This window comes from Macaca thibetana, chromosome 6 (assembly GCF_024542745.1).
Source record: "Macaca thibetana thibetana isolate TM-01 chromosome 6, ASM2454274v1, whole genome shotgun sequence".
Taxonomy (NCBI): Eukaryota; Metazoa; Chordata; class Mammalia; order Primates; family Cercopithecidae; genus Macaca; species Macaca thibetana.
In genome coordinates this window covers 4,700,137-4,715,695 of record NC_065583.1, presented here as the reverse complement: position 1 = coordinate 4,715,695, position 15,559 = coordinate 4,700,137, and the positions used below count along the sequence as shown (strand labels likewise).

Genomic DNA, 15,559 nt, shown 5'->3' with positions numbered 1-15,559 from the left:
TCCATGAGAACAGGGACTTATATTCTGTTAATTGTATATTCTGCTCACTGTATCTGTTATATAGTAAGTATATAATAAATATGTACTGAATGAGTAAATGGGGGATTTTATTCTCCCTAGGTGTTTAACACAATTGGCCTTAGATACATTTTCCAGAAAGTAAATGCAAAGGCAATGTGCATTTGTTCTAGTCTAGATCAACTCAGTCAATCTTCTCCCCTCAAACAGTACCTTTAAAGAGCACTCCCTTGGTCCGGCGAGGTGGCTCACACCTGGAATCCCAGCACTGTGGGAGGCCGAGGTGGGTGGATCATGAGGTCAGCAGATCGAGACCATCCTGGCTAACACGGTGAAACCCCGTCTCTACTAAAAATATAAAAATTAGCCGAGCGTGGTAGCAGGCGCGCGTAGTCCCAGCTACTTGGGAGGCTGAGGCAGAAGAATGGCATGAACCTGGAAGGCAGAGCTTGCAGAAGCCGAGATCGTGCCACTGCACTCCAGCCTGGGTGACAGAGCGAGACTCCGTCTCAAAAATAAAAAAAGCATCCCCTCTAATTTTTCGTAGTTCTGAATAGACAACGTCATTGAGCAAAAAACTGAGTAGACTGAGCCAACTTAACTAGTGTGTAGTATTACAATCAAAACTTACAGCAAAATTAGTCAGACATATATTAATGATATGCATAATTGTTATTGTGCTGCATGGTAAGTAGGCATAAATAGCAGACACTTTATGTAAATGATTCTAATTGCTATTTCTTTTACACAGCCAAACCAAGCATATCTAGGATCCCCTTCAGGGGAAGACAGGAAGGAGTGAAAAGCTAGATACTTAATACTGGAAGGTTAAGTCCTCTCTTACTCCACCCCTTAGGCATTGGGCTAATAGTCTCCCAGTCTGGCTTCTGTGTCTTCAAGAAAAGTAACTTGCCAGGCATGGTGGCTTAGGCCTATAATCCCAGCACTTTGGGAGGCCAAAGCAGGAGAATCAATTGAGCCTAGGAGTTCAAGACCAGCCTAAGCAGCATAAAAAGACTCCATCTCTACAAAAACTAAAAAATTAGCCAGGTGTGGTGGCATGCACCTGTGGTCCCAGCTACTTGGGAGGCTGAGGCAGAAGGATCACTTGAGCCTGGGAGGTCGAGGCTGCAGTGAGCCATGATTCCACCACTGTACTCCAGCCTGGGCTACAGAGTAAGACCCTGTCTCAAAAAAACGGGGTGGAAATTACTCCTTTCCTTCCACAGTATTAAAAAAAAAAAAAAAAAAAGCTTCCTTTTACAAAAGATTTAAAAACCAGGTTGGGAGACTGGCCTCTGTATCCAGTCATATAAAGCTAAGAAGAACCAGCACAATCACTAACTTCTGTCTCTGGCAAGGAAGACAGGGCAGACAAGCTGGTGGGGAAACCAAGAAAAGAGATCAAACGTACTGAGTACCTATTGTACACCAAGTACACTAGCAGGTGCTCTGCATAATTCCTCTACTTCCCCAACCCACCTACACCCCCAAGCTGTGTTCCCAGGAAAGTAGAGGAACATGCAGAGAGTGGAATGGTTCCAGTGAGGTCACCCTACTCCCTCTCGCAGGGCCTGAAAAATCAACAGAGAGCTCTCTTAGGAAGATTAAGACGAAGCTATTTTTTAGTGGCCATTTCCCTCACTTCTTACCTAAACCCACAGGAGGGGAAAGGGCCCTCTACCTTGCTATGGGTTTATCCAGACCTAACCAGCCTGCACAGCCAAGGCTAAGCCCACCCTTTCTGGGAACTCATCCTTGTTCACTGCAGCTCTCCTCTCTCCCATTGTCAGGGACATTTACTTGGGTACACAATTATTCACTTGTGTCCTCTTGTAATTAATTTATTGGGGAAATGCTTATTTCACCATTGATAATGCAAGCTCCTTGAAGGCAGAAATCTTAAAACTTCTTTAGTAAGCTTCATAAGGCCTAGCACCACTTAAAAAAAAAAAGTCACGCCAGGCAAGGATGGCTCACGTCTGTAATCCCAGCACTTTAGGAGGCCAAGGTGGGATGCCTGTTTGAGCCCAGGAGTTCAAGACCAGCCTGGGCAACATGGTGAGACTTCGTCTCTACAAAAGAAGATATAAAAAATCTAGCCAGGTGGGATGGTGTGTGCCCAGAGTCGCAGCTACTCATGAGGCTGAGGTTGGAGAATTGCTGGAGCCCAGAAGGCAGAGGTTGCAGTGAGCTATAATCTCACCACTGTAATCCAGCCTGGGTGACAGAGTGAGACCCTGTCTCAAAAAAAAAAAAAAAAAAAAAAGGTTCCAAATATCTGGATGAGGCCAGGCGCAGTGGCTCAAGCCTGTAATCCCAGCACTTTGGGAGGCCGAGACGGGCGGATCACGAGGTCAGGAGATCGAGACCATCCTGGCTAACACGGTGAAACCCCGTCTCTACTAAAAAAAATACAAAAAACTAGCCGGGCGAGGTGGCGGGCGCCTGTAGTCCCAGCTACTCGGGAGGCTGAGGCAGGAGAATGGCGTGAACCCAGGAGGCGGAGCTTGCAGTGAGCTGAGATCCGGCCACTGCACTCCAGCCTGGGCGACAGAGCGAGACTCCGTCTCAAAAAAAAAAACAAAAAAAAACAAATATCTGGATGAATTAAAGGTAAATATGAATAGGTGATAAAAAAGAATCAAACTTCTGGCTCTATGTAGACACGTCGGCATTGAAAAGAAGGATGTAGTACAGTCATGCGCCACAAAAAGACATTTCAGCCAACAATGCGGACCATCTATATGATGGTGGTGCCATAAAATTATAATACCATATTTTTACTATACCTTTTCTGTGTTTAGATGTGTTTAGATACACAAATACCATTGTGTTACAAGTGACCAGTGTTCAGTACAGTAACACACTGTACAGGTTTGTAGCCCAAGATAACAGGCTATACCTTATAGCGTAGGTGTGTAGTAGACTACACCATCAAGGTTTGTGTAAGTACACTCACTCTACGATATTTGCACAACAAAATCACTTAATGACACGTTTCTTAGAACACATCCCTATCACTGAGCAACACATGACTATATTCTAGATTTGTTTTCTAAACTAGTTTTATAACAAATTTCCCTATGAAAAAGAAAGTGTGACTGTCATTCAGGATATAGCAGACATCTTTACATGGAGGTCTGGGGTATTTGCATCAAAGCTATAAAGACATATGATGCCAAGAATATAGGGACTTTTTATTGTATCAAAAATCACATTTACATCTATCATGTCTGAAAGTCTGCAATACCCAGAGTGTAAATCCAATTGAACAGCATTAGACAGGGTCACTGATCCTGGACCCAACAGAACAAGGAGAACCTGAAATGTCCTCCCTGAATGGATCATGATGATGATAAGACTCAGTCTACTTTGCCCACCTAAATGGCCTGGTTCTAGTAGCATAAGTCTGAAAATTGGTTTGAGAAAATTCAGGAACAAGCCTGAATCCATTTCAACCACAAGGATTTGGGGATGTGAGTTTGAGTTCTCTCACCACACTCCAGTAAGGAAGAACAGGCTTAACAGCAATTATCTTGTAATTAAAAGATATCTGACAGTTATGAATGCCAAAGCTTCCTATTTTAGCACCAACTAGTGGAATTCAGTATGGCAGATGTCAGTACAAGCTATCCTATACTACTCCTTACCAGATCATTCTGACCTGAAGGAGATCATCTATTCCTAGAGCTCAACAGGGCATTCAGTTTCTCAAACTCATTTATTTCTGGACCCTGATGTTGTGTTGAATAAGTCATTGACTCAGATACCCAATACCAGCTGTGTAAGTGCTTAGTAAGACAGACAAGATAGTCTCTTTCCTTTGAAATGCTCAATCCCAGAATTCTTTTAGTCACTGGAATACTCAGCAAAAAAAAAAAAATCAGACTAAAGAGCTTTTTCAAATTAAAACTGCATCTAGATTCCAATCCTTCAGTGCTGTCCCACTAAAAGTGGTTGATGGCCAGATTCAGGTCCTCAACTTTCACTGTTTTTAGGGACTACAATGCTATGCATAGAGACCCTTAAAAAAAATCTCTGACACAGTAATTTCACTACTGGGAATAGTAACAACAGCTAATAGTTCTTATGTACTTACTATGCGCTAGGTACTGTGTTAAGTACTTTCCTTAAAGTATCTCATTTAACCTCACAAAATCTGAACAAGGTAATTATTATTATTTCACAGATGCATAAATGGAAGCTTGGAAATTAGCACAGGGTCACACATTAGTAAGTCGGTAACGGAGGTGGGACTCAAGCTCAAATTGACTGGCCTTCCAGGGCCTATTTTTTCTTACTACCACCCTATATGGGAACACATCCTTGGGAAATAATCCCAAAATACAGTGACAACTTTAGGCTAAGAGGCTCAGTACAGTGTGATTATAACACAGTAACTTGAAGCATTTCAAATATGTATAATTAAGTAAATGAGAGCAATCCCAGTTACCAAATATTATGTAGGCATTAAAAATATTTTTATAAATAATTTTGTGACATGATGAAATATTTATGCTATAAATAGAAAAAGCAGAATATAAAATTTTATATACAGTCAAACCTCAACTATGTCAAAAATTTATCTGCACATGGAAAGAGCTAAATTTACTGCTAAATAAAAATGATAAGTTGCAGAATAATATATAGAGACAGCTATATATAGCATGGTCCCATTTACGTAAATAGTGCCTAATTTTAAGTATTCAATAAATGTAAGCCATTATTATTACAATGAACATGTACTACTTTATAATCAGAAAAATCAACAAATTAAGTGTTTATGTACTTCCTTATTTAATAACTACAAAGTATATTATTTCAAGAAAAGTAAATAACATGTGCCTTGCCTCTCTGGCAATCTTAATTTAAAAAACACTTCACAATTATACAATGTCACATTTAAATACATCTAAGTTACAGGAATCAAGTAGCATTGAGAAGAACACTACAACACTTCCAGTTACCTAGGTTTACATTCAGCATGTTAGACCACAGAGAGCTGTGCTGACGTGACTATATTTAGAGTTTAAAATCATAAACAGAAAGGCCAAATCAGAGGTGGTATTTCAAGGGCTATGATTAACAAGATTTTCTTGATCAATGTCTTAATGCTGTCTGAAAACTAGGGATTTTGGTACAGACCTTTTTTTTCTTTTTTTTGAGACAAAGTATCACTCTTGTTGCCCAGGCTGGAGTGCAATGGCGCAATCTCGGCTCATTGCAACCTCTGCCTCCGGGGGTTCAAATGATTCTCCTGCCTCAGCCTTCTGAGTAGCTGGGATCACAGGAGCCCGCCACCACGCTTGGCTAATTTTTTGTATTTTTAGTAGAGACAGGGTTTCACCATTTTGGCCAGGCTGGTCTTGAACTTCTGACCTCAGGTGACCTACCCGCCTCAGTCTCCCAAAGTGTTGGGGATTACAGGCATGAACCACCGCACCCGGCCTTTGGTATACTCTTAAAGAGATTAAACCGAGATTAAACCAACAGCTCCTGGATAACTCAGCAGAGATATGTAGGACATGAATGTAAATTAGCGGTATTTTTCAGCTGCTGTCTTTAGGTAGAATTTCTATTAAAACACACTACAAAAAGAGGAAAAAAACCTACAAGGGATTTATTTTGAATGAAAAATGGGCAACTCTAGAACTTAGTTCCTCAAGTTCCACAGAAATCTCAATATTTGAACACATAAGTTGAAATGCAAGGTCCATTGCAATGCACTGATTTTTAGCCTATCTATGTAAGTTAATATGTTAAAAGATGGGCCAGGTGCAGTGGCTCACACCTCTAATCCCAGCACTTTGGGAGGCCAAAGCAAGAGGATCACTTGAGGTCACAAGTTCAACAGCAGCCTGGCCAACATGGTGAAATCCTGCCTCTATGGGAAAAAAAAAGTACAAAAAAAATTAGCCAGGCATGGTGGCGCAAGCCTGTAGTCCCAGCTACTTGGGAGGCTAAGGCAAGAGAATCATTTACCTGGGAGGTGGAGGTTGCAGAAAGCCAAGATTGTGCCACTGCAATCCAGCGTGGGTGACAGAGAGAGAGACTCTGTCTCAAAAAAACAAACAAAACAAACAAACAAACAAAAACTTAAAAAATGAAAAACTTTTCCCTTCCCCTTCTCCTGAGGTATGTGTAACAAGACAAAATACCTGCTAAAAGTAATGATGAACATAAAAGTACTAGAAAAATAACTAGATAGAAAAAACCCAAAACCATAACAACTCTAACTTTGAAGAATAGCTATCTGTTTTTTCCCTGCATTGTACTGTATAGGATTATAAAACCACTACACAAAAAAGTAAGAGTTTGGCTGTCCCGGTGGGTCTTTACCTGTATCTTCTCCCATCAGACCATTGCAGTACATGGCATGTCGTTCAATCTTTGTGGGTGGAAAGCTTTGGTTACATAGCGGGCAGGATACCTGGTTACTGGATGAGAAGATAGAAATAGGTACTTCCTTCTTAGCATCTTCCTTGTTACCAACCTGAAGAACATGACAAACAGCAATTATAACAGCTTTAGTTCATATCTTTCCCCCCAAAGAAGTGCAAGAGACTCCACCCCATATTTCACTTACTTTCAAAGAGACAACAGCTTATCAAATTTTACTTATCAAAGAGTAAAGACTGAGAGATACTACTGATAGAGTTAATACTTATTCAGTTCCTTATACTGCCAACTATGTATTAAACACTCTATACATATTACTCTTTTATATGTAAGTTTATATATTGTTTATATATATATAAGTATACTTATACTGTCAACTATGTATTAAACACTATATGTATTACTCATTTAATCTTACAAAGTTATTAGCACACTCTTTTTTTACACATGAGAAAAGTACTTGTGTAAAACAGTAAAGCAATTTGCAAAGTCACAGAACAAGTAAGCGGGAGAGTTGAGATTCAGATGAAGGACTAGTATCTGGCTCAAAAACTTGAGGGCACTGATCTCTACCACATTGTAAGGCACAATCCTCACTGCATCAGTGTGCTGTGCCCGCTGGGTTTCACATTCTGCATATCAACAGCACCTTAAGGACACATTTTCAATTTCACAAAAGGACCGTTATTACTGTAAGTGACTTTAAGACATAAGGAGTTACCAAACAAAAGAGCTCTAAGCCAAAAACAGCATAACTAGGATTTAAGTTAAGAACGTAAGTATGTACTTAGACCCCTAAGACCTAAGACCTGTGTTTTATTTGTGACTTTCTGGATTGAAAGAGGAAACTAAGGCCGGCGCACTGGCTCACGCCTGTAATCCCAGCACTTTGGGAGGCAGAGGCGGGTGGATCATGAGGTCAGAAGATCAAGACCATCCTGGCTAAAGCGATGAAACCCCAACTCTACTAAAAATACAAAAAATTAGCCAGGCGTGGTGGCGGGCGCCTGTAGTCCCAGCTACTCGGGAGGCTGAGGCAGGAGAATGGTGTGAACCTGGAGGCGGAGCTTGCAGTGAGCAGAGATTGCACCACTGCATCCAGCCTGGGCGACAGCGCAAGACTCCGTCTCAAAAAAAAAAAAGAAAGAGGAAACTAAGATCTATATACTTAAGAAGCACCAAAGAAGTCATTAGTTAAAACAATCAATTCTGCCAAAGTCACTCTTAAACCTCTCTCTCTTATTCCTCTCTGTTTTGTAGTCATCATTTCTCTTACAGTTGCTGGTGTCTCTTAAAGGCAGTTTTATTTTACCTGCACAGGTTGATCAGAGCCAAGAACTCTGCAGTGATTAATTCAACAGTGTGCGTGAGCACTGCAGCACTACTGCCTAACACTTGCTTCAAAGGACAGCATGTCCTATCCAATCAATGTGAAAATGTCCTGCATAGCTACTGCTTACATTTAAAGCAAGGGACACCCGGGCTGTCATTACACCTGGGGAAAACAAATAAAATATCTTCTGATACAAGAACAAAACACGACCAAAACTTCAATGCATAGAAAACTGGACTAGAGTCAATTGGGTCTTTTGGGGTCAGGAGTTGGGGCTATCTCTAAAATCTAATGCTTACAAGTGTGAACCAGCAGAGAGGAAAACAGGCCATCTAAATACCAAGTCAAACTGCCAGAAAATCTCCTGTTTTCAACACCACCTGCCTTTTGTTAAACCTAAGATGAGAAAGGAACTAACAGTGGTTGAGTTCTTATACTATGCAGGCTCCACCAGTCATTTTTCATATCCATCCCTCCCAACAAGCCACTGGACAGAAGTATCACTAACTCTGCTGTTACAGAAGGGGAAACTGAGGCTTGGGAAAGCAAAGTAACCTGCTGGTCACCAAGTTAGTAAGTGAATTATCCAGGCTCAAACCTAGACCCACTGGGCATCAAAACCTTCAGTAATTCCATTCTATCATGTTGTGGCAGAAACAAAAAACCTCCCTTCCATTCCACCTTGTTTCTGGAAGCAGATTCTGCAAGGATCTATTTATTCTTCTTCTCTAGAAAGTGGGGAAAGTCAAGTGGGTCTGGAAGTTCTAGGTGCTATGTTTTTCAGATTTAATCACTAAGCTTCTCACAAATCCAGGTTCCTCTGTTCATAAATCTTAAAAAGAAAAGTTGTAAAGCTTGAAAAACTGCAAAGCTGGCCAGGCACGGTGGCTCACACCTGTAATCCCAGCACTTTGGAGGCCAAGGTGGGCAGATCACATGAGGCCAGGAGTTCAAGACCACCCTGGCCAACACAGCGAAACCCCATCTCTACTGAAAATACAAAAATTAGCTGGGTGTGGTGGTGCATACCTGTAATCCTAGCTATTCAGGAGGCTAAGGCAGGAGAATCGCTTAAACCCGGGATGCAGAGGCTGCGGTGAGCCGAGATCGCACCACTGCACTGCAGCTTGGGTGACAGAGCAAAACTCTGTCTCCAAAAAAAAAAAAGAAAGAAAAGAAAAAAAGAAGGAAAAAATAAGCGCAGTGGCTCACGCTTGTAATCCCAGCACCTTGGGAGGCCAAGCCGAACGGATCACTTGAGGTCAAGAGTTCGAGACCAGCCTGGCTAACATGGCAAAATCCCATCTCTACTGAAAATACAAAAATTAGCCAGGGGTGGTGGTGCATGTCTGTAGTCCCAGCTATTCAGGTGGCTGAGGCAGGAGAATCGTTTGAACCCAGGAGGTGGAGATTGCAGTGAGTTGAGATCCTACCACTGCACTCCATCCTGGGCAACAAAGAAGACCCAGTCTCAAAAAAAAAAAAAAAAGAAAAGAAAAGAAAAGAAAAATAGCAAAGCTATTTGAGCAGAAGGATGGCAGGAGGGTAAGTGGGGATCAATATACCCTAAAATTTGCAAGTAGTCTTGAATTACTTAAAGTCAGTGGCGAATGAGCAGTTACTTGGCATTCTAAAGCTCACTAAGCACAGAAATGTTATGTGACACAAATGTGTCACTGGTGCTCACATTGAGCACTATACTCCATTGTATTCATCACAGCTCTATATAATGCAGAGAATGTACCTTTAACTATTAATGTATTCAAGAGGGAGTAGTCTATTGTCTTATTACGAATATGAGACCACTTCCAACCACTGTTCTTAGGCAACCCTGAAGGTTTCCTAACCTGCAGGGTGTTTTTTTTTTTTTAATGTTAAAATAAGGTATATTTCCCAGCATCATTTAAAAAGTCTATTTAAGTATTAACTACTATGGAAGAACCTCAAGGGGGAAAAAGGCAAGCAAAGTAGCTTTTATTAGGACCATGCAGTCAGGGATTTCTTTGCAGAGTTGCTTTTACTTCTTTTAAAATATTATAGAACTATTTTTCGGCCGGGCGCAGTGGCTCGCACCTGTAATCCCAGCACTTTGGGAGGTCAAGGCAGGTGGATCTCAAAGTCAGGAGATGGAGACCATCCTGGCTAACACGGTGAAACCCCGTCTCTACTAAAAATACAAAAAATTAGCCGGGTGTGGTGGTGGGCGCCTGTAGTCCCAGCTACTCTGGAGGCTGAGGCAGGAGAACGGCGTGAACCCAGGAGGCGGAGCTTGCACTGAGCCAAGACCAGGCCACTGCACTCCAGCCTGGGCGACAGAGCAAGGCTCCATCTCAAAAAAAAAAAAAAAAAATTATACAACTATTTTTTAAAAGAGGTACTTAGATACTGAATACTGACATCTTAAAGGTTGTTGGTCCTTAACTTCAGACTTCAAAAAAAAAAAAAAAAAAAAAACACACCTCACTCTAAGAAATGAACCCAGTGAAAACAAAAGCATGTCCTGCAAATCACCAAACTCTCCATCCCTCCCCTACCCAATTATGTGTAGCTTAGAAACCTCCTTGTTCTGGATCTTCCCCTTCCTACCACACAACTCTTAACATAGTTTACTTAAAAATTTACTGACTAAACTAGCTCTGGAGGACTCTGAATAACTTCTGTTAGCTCTTCTGAGAAGAGACTATTTAAGACTCCAACAAAGGGAAACTCTCAGGCAAGATACTCAGAAAACACTATTTCCAAAGAAAGCTGACTATTGTCAGAAATCAAGAGGGACTACACACAGTTGTGCCATGGGTATTTCCAAATACCTCAAATACTATTGAGCAATTCTCTGTCATTAGTAAACTAATATAAACAGTAATATATTACAAAGCAGTAAAATAATATGACTTTCCACATGATCCTTCTACTTGTGACAAATCTCTGCTACATGTTTTACATTCTTTATCTAATTTCACCTGCAAAGCAACCTAATAAAATAGGTATTCTGCCTCCATTTTACATATGAAAAACTGAAATTCAGGAAGGCATTTCTCTTCTGTGCTTCCCTAATGCCCTAGGAATCTATCATTACCTTTGTCAGACCACATTATAATTATCTGTGTATATGTCTGTCTCCTCTCTTACCAGAACCCTCAGTGCAGGGACTGTTTTTCTTATTTATCTTTGTATCCCAAGAGTCTAAAACAATGACTGGCACAAAGTATACAAACTATAAATAGCTGCCTAGTGAATGAATAAAACGATTAATTTGCACAACATTCAAAACATGGTGGAGTTGGGATTTAAAGCCATGTCTTCTAATTGCAATGCTCAAGCTACTTGTACTACACCATACTACCTTCCAGTAAACAAGAAATTTTAGGACAAATGACCTACATAGATCCCAATGGCAAGAGTCCACACCCTTTATACTATACTATCTTTGTGCACATAAAGTGTTCCATTCTGTCTAATAAGTGACTTGTAACTAGTACATGATTTAAAATCTGCAGTATCTCTAACTTATTTTAATGAAAACTTCTAAGACTATTTAGGGACATCCACAGACTTCAGCAAACAGCAATACCAAAAAGAGGACATTCAATGGGAGAAAGGCTACATGATTCCATCTATTTGATGTGTAGTAGCACAGACATGTTCACCACAAATTCTAAACAGGGTTCATGCTCTTTGACCCAAACAAAGAATAGTCTGGTTTGCAGTCATGGACGGGTATGAAATCGGCCTTAACTAAGGGCTTCTTCTGTATGTTAGGATGACTATGGTAATAATACTCTGTTCCCTCATTCCCATTTAGAAGATTGTTTCTTCCTGAGAAAACCATCCAGAGGCCATTTTGACATTATGGAGCAGGATCTGTCCTCAGTCATTCTGCAGCAGGGAGTGTCATCGTCTTTCCTACCACCACTGGCACCAGGGAATCTTGGTCTGTCAATTGTGACAGATCAGGTTCCAGAGAACCAGGCAGTGTGCATGATTCATGAAGGCAGAATTTTTACCCAGTTGCCTGCAGTGCAGAGACCAGGGAAAGGATCTAACTTCTACTGTAAAAATTATTTTTTAAAAATTCCAGGCTGGACACGGTGGCTCATGCCTGTAATCCCAGCACTTTGCGAGGCCTAGGCAGGTGGATCACCTGAGGTCAGGAGTTTGAGACCAGCCTGGCCAACATGGTAAAACCCCATCTCTACTAAAATACAAAAATTAGCTGGGCATGGTGGTGGGCCAGGCTGGTGGGCCAGCCTCCCAGCTACTCGGGAGGCTGAGGCATGAGAATCACTTAAACCCACGAGGCAGAGATTGCGGTGAGCCGAGATCGTACCACTGTACTCCAGCCTGGGAGACAAGAGCAAGACTTTGTCTCAAGGAGGAAAAAAACAAACAAACAAACAAAAATCCCAAAGTATAAAAAGGAACCTTTCTTTTTTTTTTTTTTTTTTTTTTGAGATGGAGTCTTGCTCTGTCGCCAGGCTGGAGTGCAGTGGCACGATCTCGGCTCACTGCAACCTCCAACTCCCGGGTTCAAGCCATTCTCCTGCCTCAGCCTCCAGAGTAGCTGAGACTACAGGTGCGTACCACCACGCCCAGCTAATTTTTGTATTTTCAGTAGAGACAGGGTTTCACCATGTTGGCCAGGATGGTTTCAATCTCTTGACGTTGTGATCCACCTGCCTCAGCCTCCCAAAGTGCTGGGATTACAGGCACAAGCCACTGCGCCCAGCCAAAAAGGAACCTTTCTTAAGGTGCACCGGATAAGAAAGTATACACCAATGTAACCAAAATCTTTATTTCTACTGAGGAATTTGGCTCTCAGGCGGCTCATGACAGCAACAGATTTTTAAGATTTTAAAATTTTTAAAGGAATTCCAGGTAGTTAAACTGTTTTGTTAGACTCAACATTAAAAATACACACCAAGGACCAAGCACGGTGGCTCATGCCTGTAATCCCAGCACTTTGGGAGGCTGAGGTGGGCAGACCACTTGAGGTCAGGAGTTCAATACCAGCCTGGCCAACGTGGCAAAACCCTCTCTACTAAATATACAAAAATTAGCTGAGCATGGCATCGTGCACCTATAATACTAGCTACTCGGGAGGCTCAGGCAGGAGAACCACTTGAACCAGGGAGGCAGAGGTTGCAGTGAGCCGAGATTGTGCCACTGCTCTCTAGCCTGGGCGACAGAGCGAAACTCCATCCCAAAAAAGAGAAAAAATAAAAAGAAAAGAAAAAGAAAAATATACACACCGAGAATCTCAATCAGAAGTATGAACTTTTGTATCAATCAGTTTTATGGTTACTGCCAGATATGTAAAGTGAGCAAAGATAATGACGCAAATAGATCAGACAGCTATCTTGACTTTGCATTTCTGATCAAATTAGGGCTGAAAGTTATGTATACATCATAATATAAACACAGTAATTTTTTCCAAGACTGTTTGTCTCTGTTACTTATTGGTACATAATAAAAAATGCCCTAGAACTTTGGACTCCAACCCATGTTCAAATTCTATTTCTATCATTATTAGTAGCATGATTTAGAGTAAATTAAACATCCTAAGCCTCTGTTTCCCCATCTCTAATAGAAATAATAATGCATACAAAAGTACTCAAGAAATGGTAACTACTGTTATTTTTAGAAACAATGCTGAACTAATCTTAACTATAAAAATCTCTCCCAGGCCGGGCCCGGTGGCTCACGCCTGTAATCCCAGCACTTTGGGAGGCTGAGGCAGGCAGATCACGAGGTCAGGAGATCGAGACCATCCTGGCGAACACTGTGAAACCCCGTCTCTACTATAAATACAAAAAAATTAGCCGGGCGTACTGGTGGGCGCCTGTAGTCCCAGCTACTCGGGAGGCTGAGGCAGGAGAATGGCATGAACCTGGGAGGCAGAGCTTGCAGTGAGCGGAGATTGTGCCACTTCACTCACTCCAGCCTGGGCAACAGAGCGAGACTCCGTCTAAAAAAAAAAAAAATCTCCCTGACATAAGTGCCCCCAAAACTAAAACCCCTGCCATCTAAATCTTTTCAGCCAATGTCAACATTGCATCAGAGAGAGGACTGCCAACAGAAAGAAATCACTGAGAAAAAATAGAGAGGAAAATATTCACCTCCTTATCTGTCATTATTATTCTGACTCCATCCAAGATCTCTCTGCTACCTGGAGAGACTTCTCTTTCAAGGTCAAAAGTTTCAGAGGAACTTAGTTGTGTCTCTGTAATTTAAAAAAGTTAAAATCCCATTAATTTTCATTTTGCGTTTTCGTAGTTAAAAAAACAAACGTGCCTATTTTCCCCTAAAGTTTAGGATATGATAATGCTGTGGTGGCAATATATTAATAGATCTAGTTTGTTTCTTCTTAAAGCTTTACTGAGGCATAATTTACAAATAACAGAATTCATAAATTTTCAGTATACAGTTTAATGTGTTTTGACAAATGTATACCCTTTATATACTACCATTTATACCATGTAACCTCTACCATAATCAAGATATAAAACATTTCCAACACCCCAAAAAGTTCTCTGTACCCCTCTGCAGTCAATCTCCTACCACTCCAGTCACTGCAATGAACTCTTTACAATGACCAGCTGACTTTATGTTCCTATAATTTTGTCTTTTCTAGAATGTCATATAAATAGAATCACAGGTCTTTTGCATCCAGCTTCTTTCACTTAGTATAATGTGTCTGAGATGGACCCATGTTGTCACATAATATCGATAGTTCATACTTTTTACTGCTGAGTAGCATTCCATTGTATAGATATATCACAATTTGTTTATTCGTTGATCAATTGATCGATTGGCTTATTTCCACTGTAATTCTAGTTTTAAAGTATATTGATTTCACAGAAAACAAGAACCTGCCAATGTTAGTGCTGAGGTTAAAGAGATGATAAGCAAAAACAGAAATTGAGACCAGAAATAGAATATACATTCCAGACAAAGATGAGCCTTTCTTTAATATATTCTTTAAGCAGCATCTATTAATTCAACAAATATTAATTGAACATCAAGTCCCAGGCTTTATACTAGCCACCAGTAATATGAAAATGTAAGATGGGGTCCCTTGTAGTCTAGTTCAGGGGCCAGAAAACTAGATACAGCTCTTGGGCCAAATCCTGTCAGCTGCCTATTTTTGTAAGTAAGATTTTATTAGAACACAGCCATGCTCATTCATCTATATACTGTCTATGGCTGTTTTTGCACTAAAATGCCAGAACCAAATAGTCTCAACAGACTCTATGGCCCATAGGGCCTAAAATATTTCCTATCTAGTCTTTTATTTTTAAAAAGTTTGGCTGAACATAATCGTTCATGCCTGCAATCCCAATGCTTTGGGAAGATGAGGTGGGACGATCACTTGAGGCCAGGAGTTCAAGGTTGTAATGAGCTATGATCACACCACTGCACTCTAGCCTGAGTTACAGACTGAGACCCTGTCTTAAAAAAAAAAAAAAAGTTTGCCAACTTCTGCTATAGACACATATCACTTAATATAACAACAAAAAAAAATTGTAATTATCTTTCAAAACCACCAATGTATCTGGAAAAGACAGTTACAGACTGAATGTTTGTGTACCTCCTCAACTTCATATGTTGAAATCCCAACCCCTAATGTGATAGATAATATTAGGAAATGGGACCTCTGGAAGGTAATCAGGTCATGAGCATAGGGCCTTCCCTCAAAAGAATGGGATTAATGCCCTTTTATAAGGGACTCCAGAGAGCTCTCACCCTCTTTCCACCATGTGAGGACACAGCAGGAAGCTGCTATCTACGGCTCTCACCAGACACTGA

The 15,559-nt window shown here is 40.9% G+C and overlaps 1 protein-coding gene across 10 annotated transcripts in view; it reads right to left on the bottom strand.

The window, feature by feature from the left end:
- UIMC1 (ubiquitin interaction motif containing 1) overlaps positions 1 to 15,559 on the bottom strand; it is a 118,435-nt gene that overhangs the window by 34,593 nt on the left and 68,283 nt on the right. For all 10 annotated transcript variants that reach the window (XM_050793180.1, XM_050793185.1, XM_050793184.1 and 7 more), the window contains 2 exons: positions 13,870 to 13,973; positions 6,361 to 6,514 (listed from right to left, as the gene is read on the bottom strand). In XM_050793180.1, coding sequence (XP_050649137.1) covers positions 6,361 to 6,514; positions 13,870 to 13,973 — 258 coding nt within the window. The remainder of the gene's footprint in view (positions 1 to 6,360; positions 6,515 to 13,869; positions 13,974 to 15,559) is intronic.